The sequence below is a fragment of the Sceloporus undulatus genome, chromosome 6 (genome assembly GCF_019175285.1).
Source record: "Sceloporus undulatus isolate JIND9_A2432 ecotype Alabama chromosome 6, SceUnd_v1.1, whole genome shotgun sequence".
NCBI classification, from domain to species: Eukaryota; Metazoa; Chordata; class Lepidosauria; order Squamata; family Phrynosomatidae; genus Sceloporus; species Sceloporus undulatus.
Genome location: NC_056527.1, coordinates 121,586,538 through 121,610,811, shown reverse-complemented (window position 1 = coordinate 121,610,811; position 24,274 = coordinate 121,586,538). Strand labels below are relative to the sequence as shown.

General features: G+C 43.9%; 1 protein-coding gene across 6 annotated transcripts in view; it reads left to right on the top strand.

The window, feature by feature from the left end:
- GPAT2 (glycerol-3-phosphate acyltransferase 2, mitochondrial) overlaps positions 1-24,274 on the top strand; it is a 46,123-nt gene that overhangs the window by 13,623 nt on the left and 8,226 nt on the right. For all 6 annotated transcript variants that reach the window (XM_042476671.1, XM_042476667.1, XM_042476668.1 and 3 more), the window contains exons 5-15: positions 505-615; positions 5,202-5,342; positions 8,427-8,526; positions 9,116-9,252; positions 11,313-11,412; positions 14,953-15,162; positions 16,508-16,618; positions 17,202-17,287; positions 18,216-18,325; positions 22,517-22,587; positions 23,030-23,291. In XM_042476671.1, coding sequence (XP_042332605.1) covers positions 505-615; positions 5,202-5,342; positions 8,427-8,526; positions 9,116-9,252; positions 11,313-11,412; positions 14,953-15,162; positions 16,508-16,618; positions 17,202-17,287; positions 18,216-18,325; positions 22,517-22,587; positions 23,030-23,291 — 1,439 coding nt within the window. The remainder of the gene's footprint in view (positions 1-504; positions 616-5,201; positions 5,343-8,426; positions 8,527-9,115; positions 9,253-11,312; positions 11,413-14,952; positions 15,163-16,507; positions 16,619-17,201; positions 17,288-18,215; positions 18,326-22,516; positions 22,588-23,029; positions 23,292-24,274) is intronic.

Sequence of the window (24,274 nt, the reverse complement as noted above, 5' to 3'; positions counted from 1 at the left end):
GAGTCCTTCCAGCCACATCAGTGAAGGATGAGAGAAGAATGGCAAATATGAGAATATTCCAAAATGATAAATTAAATACAGAGATAGAGCCAGTGTGGTATAAGCATTGAGGGGTCGATTCCCTGCTCGGGCATGGAAACCCACTCTCAGCACTAGGGTCTCCATCGGTCAGGAATGACTTGAAGGAACACAAGAATAACAACACACACATATATAGCATTTTGTGAAACATTGATGGGTGCAAACATCAATTGGGTGCAATTAGATGGGTGCAAATACTTCTGTGCAAAATGTTTTTTTACACAGAAAGACCCCAAATGCAAATACTCCCTCCTCCCGAAAAATACCCCCTCCTGGTGTTTTACTATCTTTTTCTGATGGAGCGCTTTGATGTGTCAATGTACTCCTTCAGAGAGCGCATTAGTGACTATTCTCGACTACTTGACTTCATTACCTCCAAGATGGATGTTCTGTTCTTACTTCTGTGACCTTTCTCTGCCGCAGGTACAGAGGCTGGCTGGTGAGGAGACTCTGCTATATCCTTGCAGTGTGCGACTGGAAGGTTTGTGCCGAAACCCCTGGAGACCTCCAGAAAAAAATCTTGGGCAGCAAGAGGTATTTTTCTAGGCCCCCGTCATGATCTGGAGAGCCTGGTCACTACTTGGGTTGTGCTCAATTTAGGGTCGGAGAACACACCGCTCAGTGCCATGGAGTTCTGGGGTTTGTTGTTTTTTGTGTCACCATTGCTCTCCGACAGAGTAGGCTAACTATCTCACAAAACTACAAATCCTAAAACTCCATGGCATTGAACCAAGGCAGTTAAAGCGGTGTCAAACTGCATTGTTTCTGCTGTGCAGATTAGATCAAGGTCACTGAATCTACAAATTAGATCAAACAGAAGAAGGAGCATAAAAAAGACCATGTCCTCATTTTCCTCCCATTGAATTTTTGTCGCAAGTATAGGTGATCCCCTGATCAACACTGGATGCTTCATGGGGTTTTCAGGTTCTCAGACAAGATGCTGAGACCAACACAAAGGAAAGCTCTTATAGATGGTGGTTATATATCCTAGAAATCTTAATAGACCTGGGTTTATACAGTAGAAGCTATGATGAGTTCATAGTTTTTGGGGACGTGAGGGGGACTTCTTTTTCTGCTTAAATGCCCTAAAGAGATCTGATCCTGATCAGCCTCCAAAGCCAAGCAAGTTCTGACCTGGCTAGTTCTTGCAAGGAAGGCCACCAGGAAGGTAGTGGCAAAACCCTATGAAATGCATGGGTCACCATAAGTTGAAAGGAGATGTGAAGGCACATATATTAAGTTGTATTACATTACATCCTGCTAGCAGAGGGAGAGGTTCCTTATCAGTGCCAAGGGTGATAACAGCCAGCTGCATCTGTGTTTACATTTTATATTTAAGGTCTATTTACGGAGCACATGAAGCTTGGTCAAGGTGCAATAAATTGGTGAAGCAGTGACCGTGGGACTCGAAGCAAAGGTTTCCTCAAGCAAGGGATACTCAGAAGTGGTTTTGGCAATTCCTGGGCAAGTTGCATGCTCTCAGCCTCAGGGCAAGGCAATGGCAAACCTCCTCCGAACAAATCTTGCCAAGAAAATCCCATGATAGGGTTGCCTTAGGGTTGCCATAAGTCGAGAACACCTTAAAGGCACACCATCACACACTGAAGTAGAGCTCAGAGCACCTGGAATTCATTGGCAGCCCCCCATCCCAACTACTAACCAGGGCTGACCCTGCGTAACTTCTAAGATCAGATGGGATCTGGTGCTTTTAGGGGACACTTGTGGTTATATTGCAATGAACATGTACGGCCAAAGAAAAGTGCCATTTCTAGACTCGTCGCAAGTGAAGAGGGATATTGACAAGCTGGATGTGCATGCTGTCCTTGTCCTACCTCTCCAGAAAATTCCCCCAAAAGTTAGCAAAAAGTAAAAGAGCAGATTTTTATTGGTTGGCGTAGGAGTTAGACTGACACTGTGCTTTAGACAAAATGTACCTGCATTGTCATAAAACTGGGATCGGTATTCCCCCCTGCCCAGTATGTTCAGGAGACATTGCAGTGTGAAGGATGGATTTCTAAATGTACCAGTTACGACTGAACAAAAAGAATGAAAGAAATCTGCCGGAAATGTGAGGAACAGAACGAGACATTAGATGTATTCATGAGAAAAGCAACTGGGAGTGGAGAAACTGCAGCTGATCTCTATTGAGATCATCACATCCATCTTTACCCTGACTTGAGCAATAATGCGCCATCTTCTCCATTCCTAAAATACAGGGGATTCCAAAACAATTTTTATCACCTTTCCCAAGAAGTCCTCCGAGTCTCATCCACTCAAATTATCTTAATTGATCCAGAATAATAGCCACCCAGGTCCATAGATATAGCCCCTAATATAGATTTTAACCTCATAGGAAGAAAGGAGCCCTGCTGGTCAGAGTCATGTTGCCTCTGAGCCTGGAGGTTGTATAGGGTTCACAACTAGTAGCCTTTGATTGTCAGGTTTTTTGTTGTTGTGTACCATCAAGTCGTTTTCAATTGTGGCAGCCCTGAATCGGATTTGCTGGGGGTTTCTTGGCAAGATTTGTTCAAAGGGGGTTTGCCATTGCCATCCTCTGAGGCTGAGAGAGTGTGACTTGCCCAAGGTTATCTGGTAGGTAACATAGAAGCAACCCTGCTGGGGAGGACTTCAATTTCTCTCACACTACACAGTTATAACACTTTAATACCACTTAAACTGCCATGACTGGATCCTGTGGTATCCTGAGGTTTGTAGACTGGAGATGCCCTAGAACACTATGATGTATCATGGCTTTGCAAAGACCGTAAAGGCAGAGGTTTTGGAAACGCGGAGTCCCTTTGTTCTCCTCTTGTGTTTGCTTTGCGATCTCAGTGCACTTGATATGTCTGCACATCTGTTTCCCCATCTGCTCGGCGGACCCTGTGTTCCCCTGGTGTTGATGTGAAAATAATGAATTACACCAGGCGATGGTTCAGCTGAGTTGCTGTGATACTGCCAAGCCAGGCGTTGTAGAAAGGGCTTGTTCCCATTAATAGGCAAGCAGTCTCCTCCTGTCTGCTGGTGTCCATCTGCACCTATTTACCACTTTGTTCCTCTTCCACCATTCCCCCCGACCTGGTTTCCTTGCTCTTTATTCCTTCATAACAAGGGCAGGGAAAGTATGGCCCATGGAGTGCATTGTGCTGTCCTTTGAGGCTTTCTCTAGATCAGTGGCTCCAAAACATTGGTTCTCCTGGCCAGTCCAAAACATCTGGGTGACCACTGTTTGGGAACCAAAGGTTTCCAGCCTTTGGTCCTCCATTTGTTGCAGACTTCAACTCCCAGAAGCTTGAGCCAACTTTGGACGTTGAAGTCCAAACCATCTGGGTGACTAGTGTTTGGGAACCACTGCTCTAGGCCCATGCTTTCCATCCTTTGGTCCTCCATTTGCTCTGGGCTTCAACTCTCAGAAACTCCAGCCAACTTGGCCAACAGTCAGAATTATGGGAGCTGAAGTCTAAAACATCTAGAGGACCGGTGTTTATGAACCACTGATCTAGGCCTATGCTTTCCATCTTTTGGTCCTCCATTTGTTCCAGACTTTAACTCTCAGAAGCTTCAGCCATCTTGGCCAACAGTCAGGAATTCTGGGAGCTGGAGTCCAAAACATCTGACCAGTGTTTGGGAACCACTGCTTCTGGTCCAAGGAAGGCATTTTCTTTTCTATCGGGAAGGTAACATGGAATAAAAACAGCCTAGAGAGGGCCCAAAATGTGGCTAATTTGCTCCCAAACCTTCTAAGGTCATGCTAGGGGGGACGATTCAGACAACTTTTTTGGGGGGTGCAAGAGGGTTTGGCCTTCAAAGGTTCCCTGGGGGATAATATGGTCCCCTAACCTCTGACAGTTAGCCATCTCAACTATATCAACTATTTGCAAGCCTTTCTTTGATGCCTGGTTGCTGAGTCTAGATTATATATATATATATATATATTCTGCCCTTCATCTGAGGATCTCAAGATAGTGCACACGTTGAGCCTCCCTCTCCTCCACACAAAAGAGGAGTTTGTTCAGGTAAAGCCTTTGGGATCTTCTTGGAGACCGAGGGCGTTTTTTGACAAGTGACACAGAAAATGCTTTTGAAATAGGGATTGTGTCCCTTGTGGATGGTTAATGCACCAGAGGAAGTGGGAGAGTAGCTTTAAAATTAAAAAAAATGTATCTTTGTACAGTCTTAGCACTATAGGTTTATTGTTGAGATCTAACTAATAATGCAAGAGCATTAACATCTGTTAATGCAAGGAGCTCCAGCATGGTGTCATGGTTTGAGCATTGGACTATGACTCTGGAGGCCAAGGTTCGAATCCCAGCTCGCCCATGGGAACTTAATGGATAAATTTGGACAAGTCACATACTCTCAGCTTCTGAGGAAGGTGAAGGCAAACCCTCTCTGAACAAATCTTGCCAAGAAAACCCCCTGATAGGGTCACCATAAGTCAGAAATGACCTGGAGGTGCACAACAACCAAAAATTTAGGATATGAACTTCTATAAGTTATTCTTTTAAACTGAGAAGCATTGACAAATTCATCCATTGTGTGATGATAAGAGGTCTTTCAAATTGTTGATAGTGAGCTACTGTTTCCCATGGTCCATAGGTCCATTTCCTTTTCTTCATTGTCTTCTCTGGTCTACTGTTTTATGCAGTCCTTCAGAAACTTGCAAGGCATAGAGGAAAAGAAGTGGGTTTATTCACTGTGTTTGCCTGGAGTATCAGATGGGATCGGTTGCCTTGAGGGTGTTTAGGTTGTAATTGAAAATTAAGATATGGTTGCCAGACTTCTCGGCACATAATAGGGACATCAAGTTACAAATCCCATGATTCCAAAGGATAAAGGATAAAGCCATGGCAGTTAAAATGGGATCAAAGTTGTATAATTGTGTACTGTGAAAGACGGTCTTATATATATTGTGGCGTTTTCTTGTCATTCCTAAGGTGTGTTTTTCCACTCTCAGCCACACCACACTTTTGCTGAGCTGCCAGCTCAAGAATGCAGAAATGGGAATATTCTCAGTAATTTAATTGTAAAGCATTTGGACTTTGCAGTGCCTTTAACCCTGGGACTTTTGTTGAGTGTCTTGCTAAAAGGTTTTTGCTGACGTTCTTTCCCCTTTTTTCTAGAATACAAGATATTGTGTGCCAGACGGTGCCTCGGGGCGAAGGGGATTCACCAACGGCTGGCATATCTGTAGCCCAGTGGACCAAGGAAATCCACAGGATCCTTTGCCAGATACAAGCCTCTCTCTCTCCTTTTCTGTTGAGGTATGAAGAACTTGATTCCCTCCCACAGTAAAATTGTATTTTTGAGTCATTCAAATGCATCTGCACTGGGCATCCTTTTGTCATTTGTTGTTGACTGCCTTTGAGTTGACCCCAACTCATGGTGACCCTGTGGATGGAGACATCACCATGTCCTTCTGTCCTCCACTGCTCTGCTCTGGTCCTGCAGATTCATAGCTGTGAACTCTCTAATAGAGTCTATCCATTCCTCTCTTTCTACATCCCTCCACCTTTGCTAGTATTATTGTCTTTCCCAGTGGTTTTTGCCTTCACACGATGTGTCCAAAGTACGACAGCCTCAGTCTGATCATCTTGGCTTTCAGGGAGAATTCAGTCTTGATATGTTCCTGGATCCATTTGTTTGTCTTTTTTGGCAGTCCACAGCATCCCCAGCACTCTTCTCCAGTACCACATCTCAAATGAATTGATTTTCTTGTCCGCTTTCTTCACTGTCCAGCTCTCACATCCATACATAGTGATGGGGAATACAGTGACTTGGATGATTCTAACTTTAGTGCTCAGTTGTCTATCTTTGCTCTTTAGGAACTTATCTAGTTCTTTCATGGCTGCCCTTCCCATCCCTAGTCGTCTTTTGCTTTCTTGACTGCAGTCTCTGTCCTGAATGATGTTTGATCCAAGGTACAGGGACTGTTTTACTATTTTGATTTCCTCATTGTATAGGTTGAATGTATATAGGATTAGGCATCCTAGCAGGGATGAAATGGAGGAGCTGAACAGCCTTGTTCTGTGGTTATGAAAGAAAAGGGATGGCAGCACTGTGAATAGAGATGTCTGAATGCCATCCGTGGTGTAATATTTCAGCTCATTGGTCAACAATTGCTGCTGGGCCTCTTAGTGGTATTGTTCCCTGAAATGTCTTTGACAGCTTCATGGTAGAGAGACATAGATGATCATGAATCTTTCAGTGGCTTGGAAAAATGTTCCAGCTAGAGTTTGCAAACATACAGGGCTGCTTATGTTTTTATCGTGCTGGTCATCTTGCATGTACCGAAAATGGGGGAATTAATGAAACATTCATGTAGACTAAATGGGCAACTTATGGGCCAGGACCTGGTTGGGAGATGGGCTTTATTTATTGGAATCCATTTTTAAAACAAATCCCACATGTCATCTGATAAGTAGGTTGAGAGTTCTTGTAGCACCTTTGAGACTAACTAAAGGAAGAAGTTGGCAACATGAGCTTTCGTAGACTTAAGTCTACTTCCTCAGATGCATTTGGATGTCCCCCTCCCAATAACTGTATTGTATAATTTATATCCTTATAAATTATATCCTTATAAATTTATATCCTGTCCTGTATCTTAGAATGACACGCAACAAAATCAGTTTAAGCTGTTCAAACAATTTCAAATAAGAATAATTGTAAACAGAGCAAAAAGCATATGAAACAGTTTGCCACAGAAAATATTTTTTAAATTAGTTGAAACAGTTTAAAATGGGGGGAGCAGAGGGAACCTCTGGGCAGCCCCCCCAAAACTCTTAATTTATTTTTTCCATGATTTTTGGATGATTTTTCACCTCCAAACCAGCTGAATTCGCTTAAAATTGGCTTCAGATCTGCCAGTTTATTGCACTCTCTCCAGACCCCCCAATATTTTCCAAAACTGCAACCAAAATGGTGGCCAGAAGGGATCCAGTGTTTCTTCTGGTGCATTGAAAGACAAAGGTGTGGCCCATTGGGGGAATGCAGGGGAAGAAATTCCCTTTACCTTCTTGGCAATTATCCTTTCGTGGTTTAAGACAATTTAAAACCACGCGCATGTGAGCATAGAAATAACCCTTTGCATGGCCCTTTGTACGTCCGCTAAGTCTATCCTGTGCTACAGAAAATTCAATTTTTTGAAAATTGGATTGAGAGAGGGAGCGATAATCACAGTTTAGCATCCCTCGAGAAGTGCTTTGAAACTTGCCAATGAGGAGAGGGTTCTTATTAACCCAACACCTTTCATCAGCTTCAAATTAACACACGTTAGGAACTATTAGGGGACAGCAAAGGCAGTGCGGATGCAGTTAGCTTGGAAGAACCGCTGATGAGCTCAGCGGCGCTCTTTCCCTGGCGCTTTCTGAGAAAACAGGGACTGTGTGGGCAGAGGGTGATGATGGGGAACCAACTCTTTGCGCGCAAGTACGTGTGAGAGAGAAATCTAACGTCTTTGTACAGGCTTTGGCTAATTTCTTTCCTTTGTTTTTCAAAAGAGTTGGTGCTGTGAAGAGTGTATAAAGGCAGCAGCGTGGCCTGGAGGGATCTGGCGTTGAACGGCAAGAGGCGTCAGTCTAAATCTTGGATTTGGGAATTGTGTCTTCACTAAAGATCGGGATAGGCTGGGGTGGCAATCCCTTTCTGTAGATAAGAAGTCCTGTGCAGTAGATCACTAGCTATAAAATAAAATAGATATAATTTCAGTGCTGCTTCCAATATCCTTTGGGTCTCAGCATTCTTCTGCAGGCAGAGTGAGACCTGCTAGTGTGCCAGTGTCTGAGACAGGAGTCACACTGTTGTTGTTAACTGCTGTCAAGTCAGCTTTGACTTATGGACATGGTGATCCTATGAGGGAGAGACCACCAAGTCCCCCTATCCCTTTACAGCAGGGATATGGAAAGTATGTCCTGCAGCCCATGTGCCCTCCTCTGGACCCTTTCGCTGCAGTCCCTAAATCCTTTTGATCTCCATGTTTTTGTTTTTTAAAAAATGGCTTGGTTTATGGGTGATTTTTACACAAAGCAGCCCTCCTAAAACATACAAGCATGCCCAAAAATGCCCGCTACAGAGAAATATTTTGATGTGCTGTTATGGAGAGAATACTTGCAGGGAGGCAGTTCCCCTTGTGCTCCCACTTGGTTATCTGCCCTTGCTAACAAAGGCCTCTTAGGAATTACTAGTGAAGTTGGCAGGCTCTTGTTACTCAAGGTTTTCTCATCCAGCTCTTTTCCTTTTTTCTTTCTCTTTCCCTTTCCTCATTATTTTCCATTTCTCCATCTCCTCCTCCTTCTCCTTCCTTCCTTTTCTTTCCTTTTTTTCATTTCTTTTGGCCTTCCTTCCTTCAGGCTTTGCCACTGGGCTCTGCTGAAGCTCCTAAACCAGATGTTCCTCAATGTGATAGTCCACAAAGGGCAGCTGGAAATGGTGCGCAAAGCTGCGCAGGTGGTAAGTAATGTTGGCTTTCTGAGAGGAGGGCAGCTCTCCTGGAAAAAGCATGTTGGTGACCCTTCAGGAAGGTGGGGAAAGGGGCCAAACTTTGGGATCCATTGCCCTAGACTTGGAACTCCCTTCCTAGGGAGGCCAGGATGGTTGCCTCCGGCTTTCTTTTTTCTGTCCAGTGAGGACTTTTCTATATATTCCACCAGGCATTTGGGAAACTGTTTTGTGTAATAGGTTTTCTGTTTTAGTGCTGTACTGTCTTTAGCCTATGCTTTTAAATCCATATTTTTAGCAATATGTAATTTTACATGTATTTCTCTTTATCCTGTAAGCTTCGTTGAGTACCACTTTGGGGCAAAAGACAGAGTAAAAATAGTGATTGATTGATTGATTGATTGATAACAATTAAAAATGTGTGTGTGTGCGTGCCTGTGCCTTCAGGTTGCCTATCGACCTCTTATTTGATGTTAGGAGAAGCATTGGGGTGGTTCTTCTGTTTATATGAAACATTTACTCTGGATCCCTTTCAGTAAATCCTGTATTTTTGCCATCACTAGAAATTAATCTCTGTTGTGCATGTTTTCCCCCTCTCTAGCCTGATGTTCCAATGGTCTTTCTATCAACACATAAGTCGCACCTGGATGGGCTTTTGATCCCATTCCTCCTAGTCTCTCAGGGTTTTGCCATGCCCAGAGTAGCTTGGGACTGCAAAGCCTTCACCCCAAAGTACAGGTAAGTGGGACTTTCACTCTTAGGAAATGAGCTATTCGCCATCTTTGTAGGAATTTTATCCCCTCCCCCCCTTAATAACTACTGTATATACTTGTGTATAAGTCAACTTCGTGTGTTAGTCGAAGGGCCAAAATTATGGATTTTGATATAATTTATGGTTAAGTCAGGAGTTAGCAGAGGGGGAATGAGGGCATTACTCCTACAAATAAGATTTCTAACCCCCTCCTTCCCATTTTTCTTTCAGTTTCCAAATTTCTAGCATTGCAGTAACTTCAAACTTTGCATGAGTATTTGGAAACACTGTTTAGGCATCCAAAGATAAGGGGCAGGAGGAGCGACCAAGGGAACATGAACACAGCAAATAGTGTCTCACAGTTTGCAATGCTAGAAAGGAAAATTTCATGGTGAGAAGTGCAGAAACCTTACTGAGGGCGTAATGCCCTAATCCACCACCTCTGAGTAGCTACGCCTCCTTGTATGTGAAGTGAGGATCTCCGGCATTTGTCAGGATGAAAGTGGCGATTGAAAAAGTACTGCCATGGCTAGCATTGGCAAACCTGGCCTTTCCCACTTTGGATTTCTTTCACTCCGTTTGCCGCTGGTTTGACTCCTTGCAGAAGCTTCCCTTCTGCTCTTTCTCTCTCTTTTTCCCTCTTTTGCAATTAGCGTGGGTGGTTCTGTCTTGAAAAAGCTTTTACTTCTTCTGCCGACGCAGAGTAGCGTTTGTGTCTAAATGAACCAAATTTCATAAGACTGGTTAAATAACAATATTTTAATAATTTGCAGAGATTTGCATAATATGTTCTTCCGACAATGAGCCTGGAGAATTTTTAGCTTTCCAGGTGGACGGATTAGGACTCTTCCCGTCCCAGACTCTGCATACATTGCAAATCAAAAAGGCAGAAAGTTTCAGATATACTTGATGATTTACCTTGCAAAGAGTTCACAATCCTGCCTTTTTAGTTTTTGCTTCTGCTACCTCACATAGCACTAAAAGTGATTCTCCCTGACAGCTGGGAGGCATGTTAAACTTTTCTTTTCAGCTTCTAAGATTTTTGGGAGCCTCCACCTTCATGTTTTCAAGCTAATCGTCCAAACTGGGAGAGAGAAGAGTCCTTTCATTTATGTATTAAAAAAACAGCATGGGAGATTCGTAGGGTGCTAAACAATGTCTCACAGAACAAAACCCACTCCTTCTTTCACAGTGTGTTTTTGGATGCAGAGGATGCACAAACAAAACAGCAGGTTTGGGTTTTGTTTTTTGGGTTTTTTGGCGTATAGCAAAGTGATTACTTGGATCTCAAAAGATGGTATTCTTTGGTTGCAAATAGAAAAGGAAAACTTTATTTTCAGATTTTGTTCTCAGTCACCTTACAGCCATGGACAATGAGAACTGGCCTCTCTGTCTGCACAGTTGTAAAACCTCAAAGAGGATGGAGACCTGTGACGTTTTATCTTCCTCTTTAGGAATGTAGATATCCTACTTTTTCATCCCAACAAGGACCTCTCCTTCTCCCACCTGAGCCCCCTTTATTTGTGGGGATCTCACATACTAAATCTCACTCACGGCCTCCAAAAGTAGGGCTCTTCTAAATGACCTCATAAAGTCTGAGTGGGAGACATTACTTTTTAAATCTTAACATTGGATTTATGGGGTGCATTTTGTGATCCTTCGCACATGGTTTTCTTCATCCAAACCTACCACCAACCGCCCAAAGTCCACCATCATTAAACAGCTATTGTCAGAGCAGATGCAAAGTGGCTGGATGTATAACTACTGTGAGCACACTAGCGTTCCAAGAGGCCTGTGCATTTCAACTATTTCATTTGTTTTAATTAAACAGAAGGCAAATTAAGAAGTTGGCCAGATTTCTTGGCCAGATTTCTCCAGGTGAGCTTTGCCATTGCCTTCCTCTGAGGCTTGAGGGAGTGTGGTTTCCATGGCTGAGCAGAGAAGAATTTGAACTCAGGTCTCCCAGCATCCTAGTCCAGCGCTCAAACCATGAATGTGGCTACCCTTCCTTTTTTAAAAATTAACTTCCATGTTCTTCTTTCTTCAGGGCAATGTTGACTCAGTTAGGAGGTGTGTTTCTTCCTGAAGGAGTGGAGCAAAGACAGGACAGCAAACAGGGAACACTCTCCAAAGCGGTTGTAGCTTCAGTAAGTTGATCATTTTGTTTTGGGAAGAGTCCGGAATGCAGATAAATGTTGGTTGTGAGTGGCTGCCATAACTTTACTTTGCTCTTACTAGGTATTATTATTATTATTATTATTATTATTATTATTATTATTACGCTTTATTTATATAGCACTAATGATGGATAGTGCCAAAAAACATGAGTATCTGTAGAAAAAAGAAACAAGAGGAAGATGCAGAAAGTACAGCACTCTTAATGTGAAATTGGGTTTTTTGGGGGGGTTGGCATTAAGTACATCTTTATTGCAAGTCACACTCTCTCAGCCTCAGGGAAAGGCAATGACAAACCTTTTCTGAACAAACCTTGCCAAGAAAACCCCATGGTAGGTTTGTCATAGGGTTTTCCCATCCATTAGTAAACTCTTTCCAGCCAGGTGTGTGTTTATATGTATGGTAGTTTCAGGTAAAGAAAAGGACTTCAGGCGATGCATCGTGGGAGATCCATGACAAGATTTCCTTTGACCCTGAGGCTGACTCTGGATGGTGGAGACCTCTAACACATCCTCAGGGAGAGTCGGAGCAAACTGGAGGCTAATCTCTGCTTATCTCTCCTTTCGCAGCCAGATGCTCCCTTGGGGTTGAGAGAGGCTGGGGCTGGCTCCATGGTTTGCTGCTAAAGGAGAGAACAAGGCCCAGCAATTCCACTTCTCTGTCCATTTGCTTAGGAATTGTTCCAGCTTTCTCTCCCTGTCTCTTGGGGAAGGCTCACAATTCTCAGGACATGGTTTATGAAGGATGCAAGCCATGTCGAAAGCTCCGGCTCCCCCATGCGAATGGATTTGTCTCTGCTACTCCTCTGTAGCAACTCAGGACCTTCTCAGGGCTTAATCCATTCCTGCTTGCCCCTGTTGCTGTTGTTGGATGTCTTCAGGTTGACCCCAATCCATGGTGACCCTGTGGATGAGACATCTCCAGGTCCTGCAAATTCACACCCGTGGCCTCCTTAATAGAGTCCATCCATCTTGCATGTGGTCTTCCTCTTTTTCTACATCCCTCCACCTTTCCTAGCATTATGGTCTTTTCCATTGAGTCATGCCTTCTCATGATATGGCCAACATAGGACAGCTTCAGTTTCATCATCTTGGCTTCCAGGCTTGATCTGTTCTAGGACTCATTTGCTTGTTTTCTTGGCTGTCCAAGGTATTCTCAGTCTTCTTCTCCAGCACCACATCTCAAATGTTTTATTTGGCTTTCTTCACTATCCAGCTCTCACATCTATCTGTACATGGTGATGGAGAATATAATGGCTTGGGCGATTGCCTGTGGCTCTATCCCATGTGATCTTCTCCGGATTGAATCCATTCCTGTCTGCCCTGGGTTCTTCCTCTATTTCTGCCTGGCCCTATTTGACTGTTTAACAGACCAGCCTCACTTTTATATCCTTTCTCCCTTAGCTCCTCATTCTAAAGTCTTGGATCGGTTGGCTCTTCCCAGGCCTGTCCTTCTACTCTGGGCATAAATTCCTCCTGGGCTTAAATTTAGTTGGATTTGTGTGTGTAAAGACATGGCCAAATAGGTGGTTAGCTCTCCAGCGGGCATTTGGGGAAGGGGAAAAGTCCACACACACACACACACATATTGCAGAGTCCTGAGGACTGCATGCAGCCCATGGGCAACACTTTCCCATCTATGTGGCCAATTTCTTTCTTTCAGTTAGTCTCAAAGGTGCTACAAGATCACTTTCCCATCTAGACACCATTGCCCTCCATTTATGACTCTGTCATGTTTCTCCACATTTCCTTTCTCTTCTTTCCACACATTAAAAAAAAGTTAAGAAGAAAAAGCCAGGATAGATGCACACTTTGTCTTGATGGCCGGGGCATTCATCAGGAAGCAGGCAGAGAAAGAAAGCGCTCGCCTTCCCTCCAGTTTGCCTCTTGTCCAAGCATCCGGTGCTGTTTTTCATGCGTTGCCTTCTTCGGCGAAGCATAAAAAGACAGCTTGATCCTTTTTGCTTTGACTGGGGGAAGCGGACCTGGAGCCCCGACGAGGCTCTCTGCCTCAGCCAGAAAATGATAATTGCATTTGTAAATTGTGGTTATAATTTCCTCCTTCTCTGCCAGACACCTTGGAGAAAGCTGCACAAACAGAGCTACCCACTCACAGCATTAGCAGCAGCCAAGACTTCCGCTGCGCTTCAGAGCCTCGCGGATGTTGGCAGCTTCCATGTGGCAACAGGCTGCTCCATCTCAGCTGTGCATTGGTGGGCTCCCCGGGTTGCGTGTGTTGTTGCAAGTTCTCCATCACTTCAGTTTAATGGATCAGGTGTTTTCCTTCCCATTTGCTTGGCCATTAAGTGATGAAGGCTTGCTCCCAGAGCTGGGTGTAATACAACGCTGGAGGGAAAGTCCAACTCGTACTCAAAAAGCAGCTGTTGAGATGTCTCTGGGAGGCAACCAGAAAGGGATGAACCTGACCCTGCAAATGTACTGCTTCTGAAAATGGAATTCAGCTGCCATGGCTAATGCCCTCCTCTAGTTTAGACCAGGCCCTTAGATGGAGATGAAATTCTTTGCTTATTTTGTTTTTGAAGGAAGCAGTGAGAAATTTTAGGAATTTTCACCCCGCTGTACGAAAGTCTTTGAAAACTACAAAAGGCTTTGGGGACTATTTTTAATTTGGGACTTATTTAGTGCAAAATTTGGAGACGGGGGGTGGGAGAGAAATATGTGAAGTCGAAGGCTTTCATGGCCGGCACCCATAGTTTTTTGTGGGTGTTTTTGGGCTGTGTGGCCATGTTCTAGAAGAGTTTGTTTCTGATGTTTTGCCAGCCCCTGTGGCTGGCATCTTCAGAGAAGATCTCTGAAACAAACTCTTCTAGAACATGGCCATATAGCCCGAAAAACCCACAAAAAAACAAAAGACATATGACTGTGTTAGTCGCCAACCTGCATTTTGTCAAGATGTTGTTGGTGTTGTCCTGAGCTAAGATGCCACAATGCCATCTTAACTGGAATATTATTGTATGCAACTGAGATCCCATTTGAATGTAAATAAAAAAATAATGTGGCTTAATTAGCGTATATACTTGACTATAAGTTGACCTCGTGTATGAGTCAAGGGCAAGTTTTGGGGCCAAAATTATGGATTTTGATATGACCCATGAATAAGTCGAGGGTGAAGCCGATGCAACAAAGAATGTAAAGGATGAAGCAAAGGAAAACAATGTCAAAGAACTTAGAAAATTCTGGCAGACATAACTGTTTGCTTTCATCCTAAAGGCTGGATGGATGAGAGAGTAGAGGGGAGTCAGTGCTTCCAGGACAGATGATACTCTTGCCTTTCACCTGGGGATGGCTCCTTTTTAATAAGAATTAAAGTACAGTACTTATATTGATCCCTGGATAAGTCAACTCAGGTATTTTGGGGTCAATGCTTTGTATATAGAGAGTATTATTTTTAAAGGATATTTCTCTGCTTCCTCACTTGGTTCTTCTGAAGCCCAGGAAAAGGATGCTTGTGCCTGATGCCATCATTTGTCTGTTTTTCTTCTATCCCAACAGTATGTTGAGGAACTGCTGAAGAGCAGACAGCCTCTCTTGATCTTCTTGGAAGAAACCTTCTCTGGAGTGTTGCAGCTCTCTGCCTCCAGCAAGGAATGGCTGAGCCTGGTAGTCCATGCTTTCCACAGTGGCACCATTCCCAATGTTTTGGTTGTGCCGGTTGGAGTCTCCTATGATGTGGCTCCTGATTTGGGTCACAGGGGACAAGAGGTAAGAACTGTGGTGGCCGGGTCCAGATGAAGTCTGAGAATAAATTTTTGTATGCCCCCCCACCGCATCAGATGGGGTAAATGTGCCAGGAGGTTGCCAGAGTTTTCATATTTGTTGCCATAGGCATATGGTTCCTTCTTACCAATATTCAAGTGTGATGGATGGATTGTGCGGCCTGTCGACTTATGGTGGCCGCATGAATTTCCAATTTTCTTAGGAAAGGAAGCTTCAGAAGTGGTTTGCATGTTCCTTTCTCTGAAATAGAGCCTCCAGAACTTGATGTTGAGCAAGTCACACTTTCTCCTCCTCAGAGGAAGGAAAAGGCAAACCTCCTCTGAAGAAATCTTGTCAAAAAAAGCCCCCTGTGACAGATTCATTTTAGGATTGCCATAAACTGGAAATGAGTTGAAGGTACACAGCAGCAGCAGCAACAACAACAACAACAAAATGCACACACCAAGGAATGAGCCTAGGCTAGAATCTCTGATCCTCTTCTACATGAGTTTTTATTCATACGATGCAAATATACATCATAAATACCTTGTACCCATCCTGTGATCAGTATTGGGAATGGTGATAGCCTAGATGTGCAAATGCTGAGGAAATAGGTCTTTTCTCATGCTGGAGGTGTCTGATATGAAATGGAAAATGAATAACCAAGTATAAAGTTTATTTGTATGCATTTCTCTATTCACGTATTATTACATATTTATTTAATTTATAATCTGGCTTTCTTCCCATATGGGGCCCAAGGCAGCTCACAATATAAATTGAAGCAGCAAACAGTGGGGAAAAATGAATAATACAAAGTTTAAGTTTCTCAAAGGGGAGAATGAGCCTGAGATGTTTATTGAGGTATGGTAACCATTCATTTTTGTAAATTCATTTGACTTCTGTGAACCCTGGAGTTTCATCAACGTGTTGCAAAAAATTAGTACTGAATCACTGATATTTTAGATATGGAAAATCTAGAATGGTTTGCTTGCAAGCGAGGGAAGAAAAATATATTTAGACTGGGCTGAACGACTGATGGTAGCACCAGAGTTTTTCCAAAATGCAATGCCATCTTTTTGTGTTGCGGTGGTCTATTTCTGCCTCTCCTTTTGTCTTGTTTTTTTCTGGAAGTAAACTCATACATTTGAAAAAAGATTGTATTTAATAGGGAGGGCAGATTTGCTCTTGGTTTTTTTTTAACAGGAACATTTTAAAAGGTGTTTGCCCACCCACGGCCGAAAGCAGCGCAGTCCATTTCTCCACCTTTGGCTCTGCAGACAGACTAAATTAAGACAGAGTAAGCTCCCTCCAGCGACGCTCAACACCTTTAATGCTCATTTTGTTTTGCCAGAGTCCTGCTCAGACGATTAGTCTCTGGACGTCCCTCTGGACCGTCTGCCGAGCCGTATATCGCCGACTGGGCTGCGTCCGGATTGATTTTGCTCAACCTGTCTCTTTGCAAGTATGGAGGTTTTCCACTTCAGAATTCATAGAATCATAGGAGTTTATCACACAAAGGAGATCGGGAGTTTATCCCATGAATATCCCTGAAAACTCGCGATTAAAGTAGTCACGAAGAAGCATTAACGCGCACCTTTTTACTTTCAGGATTTCAGCGACAATGCATTTCCAATATCATTTTATTTGTGCAATTGCGTGTGATAATCATTCATGCAATTACTTGCCATTTTTACTTTATTAGTAGGATATTTTCCATGCGCTTTAATCTCTCAGCAAGGGCGGGTATTGTATGGCCCTCCGGAATCTCTTGGACTGCAGCTCCCAGTATTCTTCATCCTTGGCTTTGTTGACTGGGGCTAATGGGAGCTGCAGTCTAATGACATCAGAGAGCTGCACTATTCGTGTCCTTACTCTACAGCAGTCGATCTCAACATTTGGTCCTCCACAAGTTTTCAACTTCAGCTCCCAGAATCCTTGATTATTAGCTAATCTGTGTGAGGTTTCTGGGAGTGGAAGCCCAGAATTGCTATTCTGTTGGAATGGGTGACACCTTTTTAAACCTACTTAGATTCCTTTCGTCCTAGGAGTATGCCACCAACAACCTCTCCGGAAAGAAATGCATCGGAAGACACTTGAAGGAACTTCTCCTACCAGAAATACTTGGCAAAAGGTAACAATGCTCTGGAATTGCAGTGGCCTATTATCCCATGACTGCAAATGTTAATCGATGTTGAAGCCAAATTTCACTTTCAGTATTACTCTTCCAAGAAAACTGAAATTATTTTTAGAAGCTGGGTTTATCAGGAAGCAATTCTGCGGACTTTGTCCTTGAAGAATGAAGATGAGGCAACTATTAGCCCTTTTTGCAACTGGTTAGTTCCAAAGAATTAGGCGGTTACTTGTGCAAAAGTCTAGAATTTTTAGTAAAAAATATCAACCTCAAAAATCTAGGTTGACTTAAATTTAAACTTTTGTCTTATATTTGGCATTTGTACATTTATGATTACTCCACACTGCTAGTGTTGTTTTGTACTTTCAAGTCATTTCCAACTTAGGGTGAACCTATTCTGGGGCTTTCTTGGCAAGGTTTGTTCAGAGGAGGTTTGCCATTGCCTTTCCTGAGGCTGAGAGAGTGTGACTTGCCCAAGGTCACCCAGTGGGTTTCATGGCTGAGCTGGGCATTGAATACCAATGCTCAAACCACTATGCCTCTGGATCTTTTCCAGGATTTTTGTGTATAGAGGTTAAAGTGCTGGACGAGGACCAAATTCAAATCTCTCCCTGTATTAAATTCTGGTGGTGGGGAATGCAATACAATCAGCCCTTCTTATACACGGATTTTTTATACATAGATTCAAGCATACACGGTTTGAAAATGTTCAAAAAGAGTATAAATTTCAAATATCAAACCTTCCATTTTTTAGAAGGGACACCATTTTGCTATGTCATTATATTTAACGGGACTTGAGCATACACGGATTTTGTTATACACGGGGGATCTTGGGACCAAACCCCAGCATATAACAAGGGTCCACTGTACTTGCAATGCTAATTTTAAAACGGGTCCCTTACTTACCCGTCTTTCCCTGTCCTGTTAGTCCCAGCAAGATGGATTGTGAGAAGCTGCAGCGTTGGCCAACAGGCTTCCAGGGCGAAGGAGCCAAGCAAGAAATCTTGGTTGACAACCTGAGCCTGCACTCTTTGATCGGTAGGTGCTTTCTTTGTCCGGAGCGGATGCATAACTTTTGGAAGGATGTCAGTGGAAATTCCTAGGCTGGTAAATCTTGCTTGATTTATAATGTATGAGAGAAGAGGTAAATGGCCAAGGTGAAGGGAGGAGAAGGCAAAGTGACCAAACTTTTTTTGTAACCCTCGATTGTTTCCGACTATCTAGACCCAAAAGCAAAAGGAGGGGAAATGGTCTGTCCTGGAAATGTCATGGCTCCAAAATGCGGGGAAATGACCTCTTCTGGGAACCTCCAGGTGCAACGATTTACCATTTAAACAGGTTCAGGCCTCTGTCTCCATATGTGTTTTTGTGCCTGTATTCCATCATGTTTAACAGCCCATTCAAAGTAGCGTTCTAAGCTGCCAACTTGGATCAGCTCACTCTTATTTTTAATGAGTGAACAAAGCAGAAGCCAAAGCGTTTTGTTAATTCGTTTATAAAATTCCGTTAATCACTCTGAGGAAAAAAACAAAAACACGATTAACCGCATTCTTCTGGGATCCAGAGCAAACTTGTCAGAAGTGCTGTTTCTGTACGTACCTAAAATTTATATACGTATATAAATGTTTGTGTATGTGTGTGATTAAAAAGCAAACCAACAGTGCTTCTCCCAAGTTTGTCCTAGATCCCAGAAGGATGTACAGTCACCGCTCCTAACTCATGGATCTGACCATTCAATGGTGCGCACACCCCACTCAAGCCTATGGGGCTTGAATATGCATGAGCCTCTGTATTTGTGGGGTGATCCAGAACGGATCCCCCGTGAAAATGAAGGGCCAACGGTAGTTAATTTCTCTCTCACACTCACATACACAATCACTTTACAAACAGTAGTGTGTAGGGAGGGGGTTCCCTGCTTAACCCCGGCCCTGGCACATTTTGTCTCCAGTGTCTTTTTGTTGTGCCGTTCATGGTGCATGTGGCTGCTGGCTGTGTGCGCTGCTCATTTGGCTGATGCACCATCTGGGGCCCTGTCTGCGTTTCGGAGGCAAAGAGAAGGAGGCCGCTTCTTTGTCAGGACCACGGACATCCTGCAGACAGACGCCCACGGGCAAGCTGTTTGTTTCTTGCTCTGTCAGGCTGGTTGAGGAAACGGCAAGAGCTGCAGATGTGGCTTTGGCACTGAGAGCGGGAGGCAGAAGTGGTCGGAGTGGGCCCTGTTTGGACTTCTGGTCCCAAGCATTTCAGACAACGAAGACTCAACCTGTATATTTCAGTATAGCTTTAATGGACTCCTTCCACTTCATCAGATACAACTAGATCAGTGGTTCTCATCCTTCTTAATGCCGCGACCCTTTAATACAGTTCCTCATGTTGTGATGACCCCCAACCATCAAATTATGATGTCTCGGTTCCTAAGACCATTGGAAATATATGTTTTCTGATGGTCTTAGGCAACCCCTGTGAAAGGGTCGTTTGACCCCCAACCCACAGGTTGAGAACTGCTGAACTAGATGAAACCTAGTATCTATGTACATGAACCCTAGATAAAATGTCAGTGACAGTTTATGCCCAGAATGAATACCACCGTCAAGAAATTAGAAGAAGGCTGGGATTGGGAAGGACAGCTATGAAAGAAATGGACAAGATCCTAAAGTGCAAAGAGCAGATACCTCCAAGACAAGGGGGTCTTGGAGATGTCTCCTCCATAGAGTCGCCATGAGTTGAGGTTGACTCAAGGGCAGTTAATAACAACTCTGAACTAAAAAGAGCTGTATTGGGAAAAGCAGAGATGAATCAAAGACATATTAAGCAACAGAATCTGAAATGAGTGCTAAGACAGGGATGAGCAACTATAATGGTGTTGTTGTTACATGCCATCAAGAAGACTTTGACTTTATGGTGTCCTTATGAATGAGAAACGTCCAATAGATCCTGCTGAGAACAGCCCTGCTCAGGTCTTCCAAATTCGAGGACATGGCGTTGACTGAGTCAGTCCATTTATATCGTGGTATTCTTCCTTTCCTATTGCCTTGAACTTTGTATTATGTGCCATTGACTGGGCTGCAACCTATGGCAACCTTGCAAAGGAAAGATCTCAAATCCTCCTGTTATCAGCAGTTCACCTCAATTCTTGCAAACTCACAACCGTGGATTCATTTCGTTTGGAGCTAATCCTCCTGTACCAATGTTTCCTACTGCCTTCCACCTTACCAAACAAATCGCAGATAAATTCCACCAAGAAGCAAATCGCCTTTGGTTTATTTAATTCCACACAGCCGCAGCCTCCCAAGTTGCATAAAAGATGTGGCTCATATGTCAAGGTGTGTTTTCCCCCCTCCGTTTATTGCTGTTCTCTCAAGTGTGAATGTAACTTTCCAATTATCCGCTATTTTAATATCGTTCCTGAACTGTGCTGTCTGTGCTAATGCATCGGCTGCGTGACTTTCTGAAAATGGCTCACACACGTATGTTCTTCCTCCCTCTCTCTTTTATGACCTGGGAAGAAGAAAACTTTGCCTAGGAAAAGCCTGAGTTTCACTTGTAAAGGGAAGCAAAGGGTAGAAACTGACCCAATGCAAGCAATGTCTTCAGCAACTTAAGCAGTTTAGTCTCTAAACAGCAAAGGCACATTCATGCTCCTAGGCCACAGCATTGTACCACGCATCTAAAGCAATGAGTAAGGTTTGATGTTGCTGCGCAGAGACAGCAAACTTTGCAAGAACAGGAGAGGCAAATTCCCTTTCGACTCCTATCAGAAAGAACACAACACAAACGCACAATTTGGCTTTTGTTTTTGACTCTTTTTGCTGGTGACCTTTGAGCAAAAGAGAGTTGCAGGTTGTCACTGAACGCTCTGCTGCTGCCACTGCCGCCACCGTTTCCTAAATGTGAGGAGCAGCCGGAGGGGCTCTGCCACTGATCCCTTTTTGAAGCTGGGTGCCCTCCCTTGCCTGCTGCCCCCTTCCTCTGGTTCTGTCTTTTGGGGGGAATCCAGGTGAAAAGAGGACTATGTAGACAGCTAGGAATGAAAGGCTGAGAGCAATGGAGCTCTGAACCTTCCCAGGGAGGGAGCAAGTCTTTCATGTTGCTCTCCGCTGGGGAGTGAGTGCTTGGCTTTCATCTTCCTCTAGCTCAGGGCTTCCATTTTCCCTTTGCTCGGGGGAGCCATCTGATCCCCCATCCCTTCCTCCAAGCCAGATGTGGCCGCTGGGCTTAGCATTTTCTTTCCCCTGTAGGCAGGTGGGCTCAGCAAGCTGCGGTTCTGATTCTGTGGGCTTGGAGAACTCAGGCTTTGCAGGCTACTTTGAGATACAGTACTGCAATCTTCCTTAATCCCGTACCTTCCAGCTGTAGGAACTATTGCTTCTATCATGCCCCATAGCCTCCAACTGTCCCTATTAGGCAGGAACAGTCTTGGTTAGTCCTCTGCCATCCCACTTTTTCGGCTACTTTTGAAACGTCTTGCTGGGTCTCTCGCTCTCCTTCTCCCGCTTCCCTCTTTGTCCTCAGCTCACTTTGCTTGCTGCAAAATGAGTCCAAAGTACAAAAGTGCTTTGCGCTCCATTAACTTATTGGGGGGGAATCTTCACCATTCAGGACTTAATTTTGTGTGAACAAATATGTGGGTGTGAAGTCGAAGGCTTTTTGTGGGTTTTTCGGGCTATGTGGCCATGTTCTAGAAGATTTTCTTCCTGATGTTTCGCCAGGATCTGTGGCTGGCATCTTCAAAGAAATGCCATCCACAGATGCTGGCAAAACGTCAGGAAGAAAATCTTCTAGAACATGGCCACATAGCCCGAAAAACCCACAAAAAACCAAATATGTGGGTGGTTTGTGTGTAGGGGATGCCCTGAACATGGCATTTTCTGAACAGAAGACAACAAGTTCTTGGTGTAGAGAACATCATTTTCTATGCAGAAAATGAACATTTCACAAAATGCAAACAGCATTTCCTGTGCAAAAATAAACATTTCAATGCAGAAAATAAAAGTTTTGCACCGGCGTGACTCACTCTGAGGTCAGAATGAGATGCCCAGAGTGATCTGCACCCATAGCACTGGACCAGCTTGCATTGGATCTGCATTGGGAGGCAGCAGCCCTTTGAAAACCTGCAGCAGGTAAAAGGAGGATTTGGGGCCAGGATACTCCAGGGACTGCCCTGTGCATTCTGGCAAATGTTGATGAACACTTAGGCATCAGCAGCTAACGCTGACCTTTCTCTCTTAGCTGGCGTGTCTTGCTCTGCCATCATGGCTGCGGAGGTTATGGCTGCCCTTCTGCTGCACAAACACCAAGAGGTAAGGATGAGAAAAAGTGTGGGAAGGAGCAGTGGAAAGAATGTATTTAAAAATGATCAGAACTGGGTTTCTGGAGTAGCCGGAAACCCCCCCGACATAGAGAATCTTCATCATTCAGGACTTAGCTGTGTGAAAAATATGTGTGGGGTTTGTGGGAGGGGTGCCCAGAAGATGGCATTTTCTATGCAGAAAACAAGTTCTCTGTGCAGAGAACATGGTTTTCCATGCAGAAAATGAGCATGCCACAAAATGAGTTTTGTGAATGCAAGCAGCGTTTCCTGTGCAGAAAATAAAATTTCTGCCCAAAAAATAAAGGTTTTGTGCAAAAATGTTTTCTGCATCGAAGGGGATTTTGAATTTGAGGATTTTTATTCCTTTTTTTTTTAAATCCACTAATAGCCCACTCTGTATTTTCCTGGCTTTTCTGCACCTCTCTGTCCAGGGAGTCCTCCTTTCCCGACTGATGCAGGACTTTGCCTGGCTCACAGAGGAGATCTTGCTGCATTATTACGATGTGGGTTTCTCGGGGCAGGTGCGCAATGTAGTGAGGCATGCTCTCCTTTTGCTGCGACACTGCATCACCATCCAACACCTCTCAGTGGGGGATGTGCTAGTGACCCCCAAAAAGACAGAGGCAGCCGTTACAGAGCTGAGCCAACACAGTGCCGCCCTCCTCCCTGTCTTCATCCAGGAATCTCTGGCGGGTGAGTGCCGAGGTTCACAAACTTTGGTCAAGAGGTCTTGTATGCTGTTGGTCAAGGGGTGAGAGAGGCATGGGGGTGATGTTTGCAAAGCTGTGGCTAGTGGATTCAACTGTCTGCAGTATCTGGACTAGAATTCAATCAGACCCGCACTTTTCTACAAGGCTGGTTTGTATTCACATTGCACAGTTATAGTGCTTTGATAAAGCTTTAACTGCTGTGGCTCCATCTTAGGAAATCTTGGAATTGGTGAAAAGCTGGAATAGTGTGATGGTTGGAGTGTGGGTTCGATTCCCAGCTCGGCCGTGAAACCTACTGGGTGACCTTCTCTCAGTTTTGGGGAAGGCAGCGGCAAACCTCCTCTGAACAAATCTTGTCAAGAAAACCCTGTGATAGGGTCGCCATAAGTCCAAAATGACTTGAAGGCACACAACAGCAACAATGAATTTGAATTCTGTGGCAGAGCGCTCTAATCTTGTAGTTCAGGGGAGTGGACTAGCAGAGAATTCTAAGTTCTTCATGGAACTACAAAGCCATGTCAGTTACAGTGGGATCATGCTGTTATAACCACTATAATAACCAAGCAACAGAGTCAGGAAATAAGTCAGTAAAATTATATATGCATGTATTAAAGTCCAAGGAGTAAAATTTGAATTCCATTAGCCACACAAAAAGAAACCTCTTTTGAGATCCAGGTTACTTCTAACCTGTGGGAAAGCTACCCACCCCCTTCTTGGGCAGAGACTATTGAATTGCTCAGGAAGTCTCTGTGGTGCTGCATTTGGAAAGCTTTATCCTGTATGATTTTTAATACTTTTGCTTGATGATGAAGCCAGCAGAGCTCTGGGAGCTTGCATCATGTATTTTGTGCAATTTGGTTGGCTCAATAAAGGTATCACTGTTTGGTGGAATTGGGATGTTGTTGTACTGTCTGTTCATCTCGGGAGCCTCTTGCCCTGAATGCAGGGTGGGTCTGCTTGTTGCCC